General features: G+C 41.9%; 1 protein-coding gene across 1 annotated transcript in view; it reads right to left on the bottom strand.

Annotated features, from left to right (window-relative positions):
* Window positions 1-14,394, bottom strand: part of dgcr8 (DGCR8 microprocessor complex subunit) — an 82,206-nt gene that overhangs the window by 23,690 nt on the left and 44,122 nt on the right. The window contains exon 10 of the mRNA XM_063074115.1: window positions 7,068-7,168. Within this exon, the coding sequence (XP_062930185.1) occupies window positions 7,068-7,168 (101 nt within the window). The remainder of the gene's footprint in view (window positions 1-7,067; window positions 7,169-14,394) is intronic.

The following is a 14,394-nucleotide window of genomic DNA, read 5'->3' on the forward strand; positions in this document are numbered from 1 at the left end:
CAACTAAATCTAGGAACGTTTTGGGGGTTAGAAAAAAGTCTATTCTGGTGTAACACTTGTGTGAATTAGAAAAAAATGTGAAGTCTTTGTCTGAGGGATCTAACAACCTCCAGACATCCACAAGTCCTAGTTCTCCACACAAGCCCATGATTTGTCTGGACTGTGAGGAGAGTACTGGGGGACCACTAGGCACTCTGTCCATCAATGGGTCCATGAGACAATTAAAATCCCCACCTAAATGTTTTGAATTGAAAAGCTTAAGTTTGGAAAAAGCATCTATTAGGAATTTGAGAGGATGAGCTGGAGGGCAGTAAACATTGAGAATACCATATTCCTCTCCATATATTGAAGCCTTAACAATCACAAATCTCCCATACTTATCCTTAATGCAGTCTAATAACTTAAAAGGTAAGTTCTTCCTAATTAAAATGGCCACCACCCCCCCCCCCACTCTTGGTTTTAAAAGATGAAAGATAGACTTGATCAAATCCACTCTGTTGCAGTTTTAGATGTTCTTTATCATTTAAACGTGTCTCCTGCAATAAGGCTATGTCCACCCTTTCCTTTTAAAGGTTTAGTAGGATTTCCTTTCTCTTGATTGATGAATAACTCCCTTTAATGTTCCAAATGCACAATTTTAATATAATACTGGTCATAACCCTTTATAATAATCATTTGACTCCGGAGAAGAAACCCAACTTAAGATCAACTGAGCAGCAATAAGTAAATTAAAAAACACACACGAAAAAAAAAACAAAGCGCCAACAGCGCTGAACAAGGGGACTTACCCCACACTTAATGGGGATATCTGAACCTTCTAGCACCCCATATTCTGCGCCACTGCCAATATGGCATTTAACATAGTCAAAAATGAAAACAGGGCATAATTTATCAATCCACTGAAAGGTCTTTCAGGCTGGAGCAGCACCGCTAATTTAAACAAATAATGAAACTGTATTAAAACAAACACGTTACGCATCCTATAAGGTATCTTGCCATCCAGTAATGAAAAGGTAAAATAAAGCGACCATTGAGCATGTTATTGCCCATAACCAGGGCTACACAATATATACATTCTTTAGCCCAACGTGCCCACAAAAGTTTTAACTTTGTCAGGAGAATCAAATATCTTGGTGGCCCCGTTGTAGGTGATTTGCAGCGCCAATGGGTATAGCATAAAGTACTGAATTCCGGATTCTCTCAGCCGCTTCTTTACCTGGTCGAATTCCTTGCGCTTCTTGAAAGAAACATAAGCCTAGATCCCTTATATATGAAAGCCTGGGCATCAGTCCCTCAGTGTCTCGAAGCCTCCATCACTCTTTGCTTATCACCGAAATTATGGAACCGCACGCAGACAGGTCAAGGGCGTTGGTCTGGGAAAATTGAGCTTTCTGACCATCAGACTAAATGCAATGTCATGCATAAGCCAAACATCGCACATCATCAAAAACACACCATCTCTACTGTGAAGCCTGGTGGTGGCTGCATCATGCTGTGGGGATGCTTCACTGCAGCAGGCCCTGGAAGGCTTCTGAAGGTAGAGGGTAAAATGAATGCAGCAAAATACAGGGAAATCCTGGAGAAAAACCTGATGTAGTCTGCAAGAGAACTGCAACTTAGGAGACGATTCGTTTTCCAGCAAGACAATGACCCCAAGTATAAAGCCAAAGCTACCCAGGAATAGCTTAAAAACAGCAAAGTTAATGTCCTGGAAAATCCAATTGAGGATTTGCGGCTGGACTTGAAAACGGCTGTTCACCCACGATCCTCGTGCAATCTGAAAGAGTTTGAGCAGTTTTGTAAAGAATGGGGAAAATTGCAGTGTCCAGATGGGCAAACCTATCTACACAGACTCAAGGCTGTAATTGCTGCCAAAGGTGCATCGATTGACTTGAAAGGGCTGAGTAATTATGCAGCCAATTATTTTGTTTAATAATTGTAATACATTTAGACCAATTTGTAGAAATTTGGTCTTACTTTGACACAAAGAAGTCTTTTCTGTTGATCAGCGTCAAAAAAGCCAAATTAAATCCACTGTGATTCAATGCTGTAAAACAATAAAACATGAAAACTTCCGGGGGAGGGGGGGGAGATACTTTTTAATATCCTTTTACAATCCAGCTCATATAGTCACAAAAATAATATTAGCATGAGACCATAAGATATAGGAGCAGAATTAAGCCATTTGGCCCAGAGTCTGCTCTACCATTTCATGACTGATCCATTTTCCTCTCAGCCCCAGTCTCCTTCCTTCTCCCTGTATCCCTTCATGCCCTGACCAATCAAGAATTTATCAACTTCTGCCTTAAATATACCCAATGACTTGGCCTCCACATCCGTCTGTGGCAATGAAATCCACAGATTCATCACTCTCTGGCTGAAGAAATTTCTCCTTTTCTACATTCTAAATGGACGTCCTCTGTTCTGAGGCAGTTCTCTTTGGTCTTGGAGTCCCCCACCATAGGAAATATCCTCTCTGATTCCACTCTATTAAGGGCTTTCAATATTCAATAGGTTTCAATGAGATCCCCCCATGATTCTTCTGAATTCTGGTGTGTACAGATCATGAGCCATCAAACGCTCCTCAGATGGTAAGCCTTTCAAGTGCTCTGCTTATGCAAAACAGTGTAACGTTACTGGCAATATTATAGTAAAACAAGCAACATAAATATGCGAGACAGCAGCTATAAACAGATACCAGTACAGGATGAGAGCTTGTGTGTTGGGGAGCAGTAGAATGGGGTGCAGCAGGGCTCTCAGACAGGGAGTATATGTGAGTGGTGGGGTGGAGGTATAAGGCACGCCTTCCGTCTGCTAGCCTGCAGGTCACCCTTGAGCAAGGGGTTGCACTGTTTAGCCCTCCACATGACCCTTATCGAGGAGGGGGAAGCCACGGGAGCAGGTGGTGGATGGTCGTTTGAGCAGCTGGTGCATATCACAAGTCCTGGTTATGTGACCACTGGCACCAAGCAGACAACCTCTGAAGAGAATTGATCATGGCTGGGGTCACCCATCTTGTAAAAACACTGTCCAGGGCAAAGGCAAACCATTTCTGTCAAAAAATTTGCCAACAACAATCATGATCTTGAGACCATGATCACTTACATCATGCAACGAACAAATGTACTTGTGTGCTGGGAGAAAGCGGTGTGTTAAGAAGTCTTAACAACCTAGAGGAAGAAATCATTACCCAGCCTGACAGGAGTGGTAGTTGTACTACCTCCCCATATACATTCAGAAATATGTTGAAGTTAATTTGTCACTTTCCTATAATCTGAAATAAAACTGGGCATGGGGAAAGCACACAATAGTGAGTGCCAGGTTACTGCGCCACCTGGATTTCAGCATTGGCTGAATCCAATCAGAAAAGCTTTGACCGAACTACCATTCATTGTAAGTGGCATGTCAGAGATCACTGCAGATTTTTCCAAATGTCAAGGAAGTTCTTAAATCTGCACAGCCATGTCTGTTAACTGTATCTGGAAAGTTTAACCTGAATCAGATCAAAAACTCATTCGCTGAAACTTGCAGCCTCTTAACATGGCTTTGTACTCTCAACACTTTGAATTAGTTGTACTTCTCTGTTGAACACAACCTCTCTCTTATTGTTTTAGGATTAAGGATTATTTGTTTCCACTTGTATTATTTACATTTATTTGTTTAAAGAGCAAATAAGGGAAATTTAAAAAGTAAACAAGATGCCAGGATGTTAGACCAGTCCCATAATATCCAGAAGAGGGCAGCAAAGCCTCACCCGTTGCAATGAGCAAAGTGTGATCTCAAGACAAAAATATAGAAAGAAACCAAAATTAGCACAGCTTTTATGGTTTGGGTCAAACACGGAAAACTTGTAAAGAAGGCAGTTCTAGTAACCATTCTCCCTTATTACATATTTAGAAACACAGAAAACCTACAGCACAATAAAGGTCCTTCGCCCCACAAACCTGTGCCAAACATGTCCTTAGCTTAGAAATTACCTAGGGTTACCCATAGCCCTCTATTTTTCTAAGCTCCATGTACCTGTCCAGGAGTCTCTTAAAAGACCCTATCGTATCCACCTCCACCACCATCGCTGGCAACCCATTCCACGCACTCACCACTCTCTGAGTAAAAAACTTACCCCTGACATCTCCTCTGTACCTACTTCCAAGCACCTTAAAACTCTCTCGTGTTAGCCATTTCAGCCCTGGGAAAAAGCCTCTGACTATCCACAAGATCAATGCCTCTCATCATCTTATACACCTCTACCCGTATTTCTATACTAACTGACACCATTTACCTTCGAGACGACCAGAACCTTGTTGTGGTTTGGAGGCTTTTGTGCCAGTAGCTTCCTCTCGGTTTTCAGTCATACAAGTCCCAGATAGAGACTCAGGAATACTGTTGCGCTCAGATAGAGAGGATTTTTCATTGTTGTTTCCATAACAATTTTGTTTGACTAGTCAGGGTTGTTAGCCCTTTTTCAAGTACATAAAGAGTAAAAGACAGGTGAGAGTAGATATAGGACCGATAGAAAATGATACTGGAGAAATTGTAATGGGAGATGAGGAGATGGCAGAGGAACTGAAAAGTATTTTGCATCAGTCTTCACTGAGGAAGACAGCAGGATACCGGACACTCAAGGGTGGCAGGGAAGAGAAGTGTGCGCAGTCACAATTACGACAGAGAAAGTACTCAGGAAGCTGAATAGGCCAAAGGTCAATAAATCTCCTGGACAAGATGGAATGCACCCTCGTGTTCTGAAGGAAGTAGCTGTGGAGATTGCGGAGGCATTAGCGATGATCTTTCAAAAGTCGATAGATTCTGGCATGGTTCCGCAGGACTGGAAGATTGCAAATGTCACTCCTCTATTTAAGAAGGGGGCAAGGAAGCAAAAAGAAAATTATAGACCTGTTAGCTTGACGTTGGTGGTTGGGAAGTTGTTGGGAGTCGATTGTCAAGGATGAGATTACAGAGTACCTGGAGGCATATGACAAGATAGGCAGAACTCAGCATGGATTCCTTAAAGGAAAATCCTGCTTGACAAACCTATTACAATTTTTTGAGGAAATTACCAGTAGGCTAGACAAGGGAGATGCAGTGGATGTTGTATATTTGGATTTTCAGAAGGCCTTTGACAAGGTGCCACACATGAGGCTGCTTAACAAGATAAGAGCCCATGGAATTACAGGAAAGTTACATACGTGGATAGAGCATTGGCTGATTGGCAGGAAACAGAGAGTGGGAATAGAGGGATCCTATTCTGGTTGGCTGCCGGTTACCAGTGGTGTTCCACAAGGATCAGTGTTGGGGCCGCTTCTTTTTACATTGTACATCAACGATTTGGATTATGGAATAGAGGGCTTTGTGGCTAAGTTTGCTGACGATACGAAGATAGGTGGAGGGGCCGGTAGCTCTGAGGAAACTGAGAGTCTGCAGAGAGACTTGGATAGATTGGAAGAATCGGCAGAGAAGTGGCAAATGAAGTACAATGTTGGAAAGTGTATGGTTATGCACTTTGGCAGAAAAAATAAACGGGCAGACTATTATTTAAATGGGGAAAGAATTCAAAGTTCTGAGATGCAACGGGACTTGGGAGTTCTCGTACAGGATTCCCTTAAAGTTAACCTCCAGGTTGAGTCGGTAGTGAAGAAGGCGAATGCAATGTTGGCATTCATTTCTAGAGGAATAGAGTATAGGAGCAGGGATGTGATGTTGAGGCTCTATAAGGCGCTGATGAGACCTCACTTGGAGTACTGTGGGCAGTTTTGGTCTCCTTATTTAAGAAAGGATGTGCTGACGTTGGAGAGGGTACAGAGAAGATTCACTAGAATGATTCCGGGAATGAGAGGTTTAACATATGAGGAACGTTTGTCCGCTCTTGGACTGTATTCCTAGGAGTTTAGAAGAATGAGGGGAGACCTCATAGAAACATTTCGAATGTTAAAAGGCATGGACAGAGTGGATGTGGCAAAGTTGTTTCCCATGATGGGGGAGTCTAGTACGAGAGGGCATGACTTCAGGATTGAAGGGCGCCCTTTCAGAACAGAAATGCAAAAAAATTTTTTTAGTCAGAGGGTGGTGAATCTATGGAATTTGTTGCCACGGGCAGCAGTGGAGGCCAAGTCATTGGGTGTATTTAAGGCAGAGATTGATAGGTATCTGAGTAGCCAGGGCATCAAAGGTTATGGTGAGAAGGCGGGGCAGTGGGACTAAATAGAATAAAATGGATCAGCTCATGATAAAATGGCGGAGCAGACTCGATGGGCCGAATGGCCTACTTCTGCTCTTTTGTCTTATGGTCTAAGTCTTGAAACCACAATCTCTGACTCAAGGATTGACCCCAAGTCATGTCACAGTGACACTGCACAACATACTAAAAGGAAATATGGAACAAATAATGAATGTGCCAATGTTGTATACTTTGTTAAATGTAATACTACTTCAGCTATAGTCTGAAAACATGGCTAAAACATGTTTGATTTCGATGTAATTGGTTGTAATAAATTAGCACAGCAGTTTAGCACAAAATTACCTGGAAGAAATTCTATTATAACACTATTATGCACAGGGTCAAAGTAAGCTGCAGAGAATTGTAAAATTAATCAGCTCCATGTTGGGTACTAGCCTCCACAATATTCAGTACCACTTCAAGGAGTGATGCCTCAAAAAGGTAGCATCCATCATTAAGGACCCCCATCACTCAGGAGCCTTGTTCTCATTGCCAGCATCAGGAAGGAGGTACAGGAGCCTGAGGACACACGCTCAAAGATTCAGGAACAGCCTCTTCCCCTCTGCTATCCGATTTCTGAATGGATATTGAACCCTGAACACTACTACGCCACTGTTTTGTTTTATTTCTGCTTTGCACTACTTATTTTATTCAACTATAAAATACATATAACAAATTTCATGACGTATGCCGGTGATACCAAACCAGATTCTGATTCTGATGTCACAATTTGCATGGAAATGAAAGAACTTGCAATGAATATGTAGCCACAGAGTTAAAAGCAATGTGACACATGGAAAGCAAACATTCTGTGGACAATCAAATTAATAAATATAAATACAATTTTACAGCTTACCTCTTAAGGCACTCATGGAGAATTTGATATGGTGACAATAGTCCGGCTTTATTCGTCAGTTCATACACCCTCGAGTCCTCAATACTAATATGGTTGAAGTACTACGATGAAATAAAATTCACATTAATAATACACAAAACACAACCTCGCTATTTTGTTTTCATTTTGAGTTTTGCTTTGAATACGCTGGAGAACGAAGATTTTGCTTCCTGAATCTTTTGGATGTACCTTATGGATTTTGGGCTGCTGATCATGAAAATCACCATAAAATTTCCCTAATGTACACCATTTTCTTTGAAATCACCTATATTTGTTATTTCAATTCATAATTCAAGCCAGTTAAAATGTTGCCCACAACATAAGCTGAAAAGTTTTCTATCTTGTCCAGGCATGCCTGGGCAGGGTAGATGCTGCATGGCAAGATTTAAAATGGCTATAAATTTTCGTGCAGAATTTCAATATTTAAGACAGATGTTTCCCAGAATAACTGATGTCAAGATGAAGGAAGGGATATTTGTTAGTCCTCAAATCAAAACAGGTCATAAATGAAAGGCAATTCAAAGAACTTCTAACAGAACCGGAGAAAATCACACGGAAGGCATTCAAGAATGTTTCTTGGGAACTACAGAGCACCAAACCACATGCAGCTGGTTGACAACATGCTTCAACCATACAAAACCTGAAGGGCAACATATCACTAAAGACTCATTTTAGCATTCTCATTTAGACTTGGTGCTGTCAGTGATGAGCATGACACTGCAATCATGGAGAAACAGTATCAGTGCGACTGGAATCCATCAATGCTGGCTGATTATTGTTGGGCACTGAAGCAATAAACCTCAGGCACTAAGAACAAATGAGAATCTTCAACAAAACATTTTTAGCTTAATTGAACTATTGCAAAACACCGGCACCATTATGCAATTAAACACATATTCAATAAAAGTTAATTTCTTGTTTCTCTGAATTCCTACGTGACACAAGTAGTCTGAAATTATACGTGTTCAGCATCAAAGCGGTCATTCCTAAACAAATAAAAATTCTGAGGAAGAAAAACCTTTGAAAAAGTTTGTTGTCCAGTGGTATATCGATTAAGCATTGTCCCGTTCAGGTGCAATATTAAGCATTAACACTAGATGGCAGTATCTAGCTGTGTCAAGAGTACAAATAAAATTGACCAAAAAGCAAATGAAGTTCAGTGTTGGGGGAGACCAGAAAACAAAGTGAACAGTGTGAAAACAAATGAGAAAAAGTGAGGGCAAATTATACTGTGTGTACCCCCTCAGCTGTGCACCAGCTCATTGTCTTAACAGACATCATGAGCCAAAGGCGAACTTGTTAATAACGTTTTGTATACCACTGAGACAGTAAGCTTTGGTTCTGTTCTGCGTTGTTCCCTGAAAGGTTATCTAAGCAGTCACAATGTCTTCATTATCAAACTTCCAAATGTACAAGGGCAAAAAGGAAGAAAAATCTGCCAGGTTCTACTCGACAGGAATCTCATGACTTCTGTCAGGAAGTTCAAATGGATTGCTGTCCATATGAATGACTTTTTGGGTTAAGTTCCAAGCACGGGAATACCAATACTCAATACCAATACTTAGGAGGGGGACAAATATTTATTTAAAGATACAGTGCAGATCAGGCCCTTCCAGCCCCTCGAGTCACACCACCCAGCAGCCTACCTATTTAACACTAGCCTAATCAGGAGACAAGTTACAACGACGAAGTTGTTTCCATTGGTAGGTGAGACTAGAACTAGGGGACATTGCCTCAAGATTCAGGGGAGAAGATTTAGGACGGAGATGAGGAGAAACTGTTTTTCCCAGAAAGTGGTGAATCTGTGGAATTCTCTGCCCAGGGAAGCAGTTCAGGCTTCTTCACTAAATATATTTAAGATACAGTTATAAAGATTTTTACAGAGTAGGGGAATTAAGGGCTATGGGGAAAAGGCAGGTAGATGGAGCTGAGTTTACGGACAGATCAGCCATGATTTTATTGAATGGCAGGGCAGGCTCGATGGGCTGGATTTCTTATGTTCTTATGAACCTACTAACCAATAAGTCTTTGGACTTTTGGGAAACCCGAAGGAAACCCACGTGCACATGGGAAGAAATGTACAAAATTGTTTATAGGATACTGGAAATGAACTTCCCCATTGCTCTTCCCAAGTTGTAACATTGTCACGCTAACCATTACACCACTGTGGTGTTATACTGTTCATAATTGGCAATGTAACACTGATTATCATAAACAGAAGATTCTGCAAATGCTGGAAATATTGAGCAAAACACACAAAATGCCAGGGGAGCACAACAACTCAGGCAGCACCAATGGAGGGGAACATTTTGGGCTAATACCCTTCAACAACATTTCATCAAAAGACATGATTGGCTTGTGTTAAGCAAAGACTTCAAAATTTCAAAACCATAATATCTAAATACATTCTTCCCTACTGGCAAAATAACAACCATATATACATCATACAATATTTAAAAAGATATAAAGTATTAGAGTTCATTAGTGAAGCAGTAGAAATCTTATGCTTACAGTGACCACTTTATAATGTACACTTGTACACCTGCTCTTTAATACAAATATCTAGTCAGGCAATCATGTGGCAGTAACTCAGTGCATAAAAGCATGCAGACATAGTCATGAGGATCAGTTGTTGTTTAGGCCAAACATCAGAATGGGGAAGAAATATGATCTAAGTGACTTTGACCATGGAGTAATTGCTGGTGCCAGACAGGGTGGTTTGAGTATCTCAGAAAATGCTGATTCTGGGATTTTCACACACATTCTCCAGATCAGGGGCTCCCAACTGTTCTTATGCCCTGGACCAATACCATTAAGCAAAGGGGCCAATGGACCCCAGGATGGGAACCCCTTCTACAGAGTTTACAGAGAATGATGCAAAAAAAAAACATCCAGTGAGCAATTCTGTGGGGAAAAATGCCTTGTTGATGAGAGAGGTCAGTGGAGAATGGCCATTCTGGTTCAAGCTGACTGACAAGTGACAGTAACTCAAATAACCATGCATTACAACTGTGGTGTGCAGAAGAGCATCTCTGAATGCACACACGTCAAACTTTGAAGTGGATGGACGAAGCAGCAGAAGACCACACTGGGTTCCAATGCTGTACCTAATAAAGGTACCACTGAGCGTATGGCAGTATTTAAACCAAAAGTCAAAATTATCAATAGCAAACACAGTGATATTAAGGGATGGAACACACTGTTCTCCAGAGCCACATACACACTTCTCAAACTCACATACTTTAAGTCAGATGTCCAGATGACAAGATAAATTCTGCACACAAACAAATAGTTCATTTCATTGTTATTCACGGAAGCTATGAAGGATAAAGGACCATAGGAATAAAAAGGCCACAGAACTGCCTCCATTTAATTTAGGAGCTTAATAGACATTTGGTGACATTTAGTAAATGCTGAGTATTAACAGAAGACAGCTAGAATAAAGAAAAAAATTGCAATACAGATGTATTTACAGAAAAAGAATCTGTAGAGGAAGCCAAGATTACTTGGATTGAGTAAGAACACTACAGGGCACAGGCTGATATTTTGATAGGTAAGAGATCTGAGAGGTTACGGGAAGCTGAATGATGAAGGAATTCATAAAGAGGACTTCAGATTCAAGCATTCTTCTTCCAAAAACTGAAGGAAGCTTTTTAACAATTTTCAGGAGCTAGTTATCAATCATAGTCTCAGTCAAATTGACTTCTAACAAAGCAAATGTTAATTTGCATAGAACCATGCAGCATGAAGAGACCCTTCAACTCATCACGTCCATGTACAGTAAAACTATTTTCCAGCCTTCCATTACGTGGCGCTTCAAGTACCCACCTAAATGCTTCTAGGAAGCTGCCTCCATTATCCATTAAGACAGTGTTTTCCAGCTTTCCAGGTTTCAACCAACCTCCGGACGAAAAACTCTTTCCCAAATCCACTCTAAATATCCAATCACTGACCACAAATCTGAGCTTGGCAATGGCTTGGGGATCTCCCTCATCTATACCAATCCTGACTTGGCATTCCTGTCAGATCTATTCTCAACATTGTCTGCTTATAGGGGAAAAAAACAAACCAAGTCTCTCCTTAAGGTTAAGACATTTCATCCCAGCTAACATCCTCATAATACACCTCTGGACCCTTTCCAATGCAATCTCCGTTCTTCTAAAATGCGCTGACCATTACTGTGGCCAAACTAATGCTGTAAATCATATATCATCTTGTATTCCATGTGCTGACAAATGAAGGGAAGTATCTGAAAAACCTAAATAACCTTTATCTGTATTTATTCTGCCTTCCTTGGACATGCATACCAGTGTCATTAAACACCAAAAGTACCAGCTCTGCAGGTATCTAGCTCGTCACTGACTTCCAATTGCAAAAACAGCCCTTCCTTATCACTGTCAATTTCACAGCCAAGATGTCGAGTTTTCTAGGATGCCATGGTCTCTTGTTTTCTGGACATTGTTCCCCATGTAGGACCTTGTCAAAAGCTTCACTAAAATTCATGCAGATTTCATTTAACTAGCCTCATTAACACCCACAGAATAACATCTACTTTGTAACAGGATCTCCCCTTATTAAAGCCATCCTTGATTAATGTGTCTTTGAGTGTAGATTAATCCTGTTTCAATAATTAGATTCATTTTCCTTAATCTAACTTTGCCTGTACTACTTTGACAGTTCTTCCTTTGCCCTCTTAATTTAAATGTTAAGTACCTTTTTGCTCTTCATTTCTCAATATCCCTACCATCCAGGATTCCTTGGACTCATTGTGTAAAATCCTTACAATTGGCCAAGTACAAGTCAAGTCCATTGTTAGTTAACAATACACATGTATACCATCAAATGAGGCAACGTTTCTCTGAACCAGGGTGTACAGCACGGTAGTACACATGGCACGCATATAATACACAATAACTTAGGAAAGTCAGGATAAAATCTACAGATGAATTACGCATAAAGTGCACAAATTAAATATCATAGGGTCGAAGCAAGCAGCTGAGAAGAAGGGAGTGAAGAAATCGGGCAGAAAAAGTCGGTTTTTTTTAAAACACTGCTCGGGGAGAAGGGTCTGCACTGCGCAGGCGCGTGACATAGTGCGCCAAGGTTTAAAAGCAGACAACCATATACAGCGGCCATCGACAGAGTGGACTGAGTCAGAGTGGGACGGCTTTGGCTCAACAGGCTTCGGTGAGAACAGGCAGAGGCCAGGGTAGGTTCCGGTAAGTATTTTGTTCAGATTGTTTAGAGTAGAGAGAATGCCAGGCAGGATGTTGGAATGCTCCTCTTGCAGGATGTGGGAAGTCAGGGAGCCCTCCGGTGTCCCTGACAATGACTCCTGCAAGAAGTGCATCCAGCTACAGCTCCTAACAAACCGCGTTAGGGAACTGGAGCAGGAGCTGGATGACCTCCAGATCATTCGGGAGAATGAGGAGATTATAGATAGTAGCTACAGGGAGTTAGTTATGCCAAAGGAGCAGAGGACAGGAAATCGGGTCACTGTCAGGCGAGGGAAGAGTAAAGGACAGGCAGAGCAGGGTTCCCCTGTGGCCATTCCCCTCAACAAGTATACCGCATTGGATACTGTTGGGGGGGATGACTTACCTGGGACAAGCTGCAGTAGCTGGATCTCTGGCACTGAGTCTGGTTCTGCAGTGCAGAAGGGAGGGTGGAAAAAGAGGAGAGCAGTAGTGATAGGGGAACCGATAGTTAGAGGTGCAGATAGGAGGTTCTGTGGTTGTGACAGAGAATCCAGGATGGTTTGTTGCCTCCCGGGTGCCAGGGTCAAGGATGTCTCTGATCGATTGCATGACATTCTGAAGCGGGAGGGTGATCAGCCAGATGTCGTGGTGCACATCGGTCCCAATGACATAGCAAGGAAGAGTGAGGAGGTCCTGGAGAGTGAGTAGAGAGAGCTTGGTAGGAAGTTGAAAAGCAGGACCTCAAGGGTGGTAATCTCAGGATTGCTACCTGTGCTACATGCCAGTGAGGGTAAGAATAGGATGCTCTGGAGGATGAACAAGTGGCTGAGGAACTGGTGTAGGGGGCAGTGTTTCAGATTTCAGGATCATTGGGACCTCTTCTGGGGCAGGTGGGACCTGTACCAGAGAGACGGGTTACACTTGAACTACAGGGGGACCAATATCCTCTCAGGGAGGTTTGTTAGTGCTATTGGGGAGGCTTTAAACTAGATTTGCAGGGGGATGGGAACCAGTGCCAGAGCTGACAGTGTGGCTGGGGTGAAAATAAATGATGTTAAAAGTTCAAGCAAATCCGCTAATAGAAAGGTTGTGAGTGGTGGTAAAAATCTTCTGAGGTGTATATATTTCAATGCTAGGAGTATTGCGGGGAAGGTGGATGAGTTGAGGGCGTGGATTGACACGTAGAATTATGACGTTATAGGAATTAGTGAAACTTGGCTACAGGAGGGGCAGGACTGGCAGCTTAATATTCCAGGGTTCCGATGTTTCAGATGTGATCAAGGCAGAGGAATGAAAGGTGGGGTAGAAGCATTGCTTGTTAGGGAAAATATTACAGCAGTGCTCAGGCAGGACAGATTAGAGGGCTTGTCTACTGAGTCCTTATGGGTGGAGCTGAGAAACAGGAAGGGTATGGCCACATTAGTGGGATTGTATTACAGACCACCCAATAGTCAACGAGAATTGGAAGAGCAAATCTGCAGAGAAATAGCAGGCAACTGCAGGAAACACAAAGTTGTGGTGGTAGGGGATTTTAATTTTCCATATATTGATTGGGACTCCCATACTGTTAGGGGTCCAGATGGTTTAGAGTTTGTAAAATGTGTTCAGGAAAGTTTTCTAAATCAATATATAGAGGGACCAACTAGAGGGGATGCAATATTGGATCTGCTGTTAGGAAACGAGTTAGGACAAGTGACGGAAGTCTGTGTAGGGGAGCACTTTGGTGATCATAACACCATTAGTTTCAACTTGATCATGGACAAGGATAGATCTAGTCCTAGGGTTGAGGTTCTGAACTGGAAGGCGGCCAAATTTGAAGAAATGAGAAAGGATCTAAAAAGCGTGGATTGGGACAGGTTGTTCTCTGGCAAAGATGTGATCGGTAGGTGGGAAGCCTTCAAAGGAGAAATTTTTTGAGAGTGCAGAGTTTGTATGTTCCTGTCAGGATTAAAGGCAAAATGAATAGGAATATGGAACCTTGGTTCTCAAGGGATATTGCAACTCTGATAAAGAAGAAGAGGGAGTTGTATGACATGTATAGGAAACAGGGAGTAAATAAGGTGCTTGAGGAGTATAAGAAGTGCAAGAAA

Source organism: Mobula hypostoma, chromosome 21, assembly GCF_963921235.1.
Source record: "Mobula hypostoma chromosome 21, sMobHyp1.1, whole genome shotgun sequence".
Classification (NCBI taxonomy): Eukaryota; Metazoa; Chordata; class Chondrichthyes; order Myliobatiformes; family Myliobatidae; genus Mobula; species Mobula hypostoma.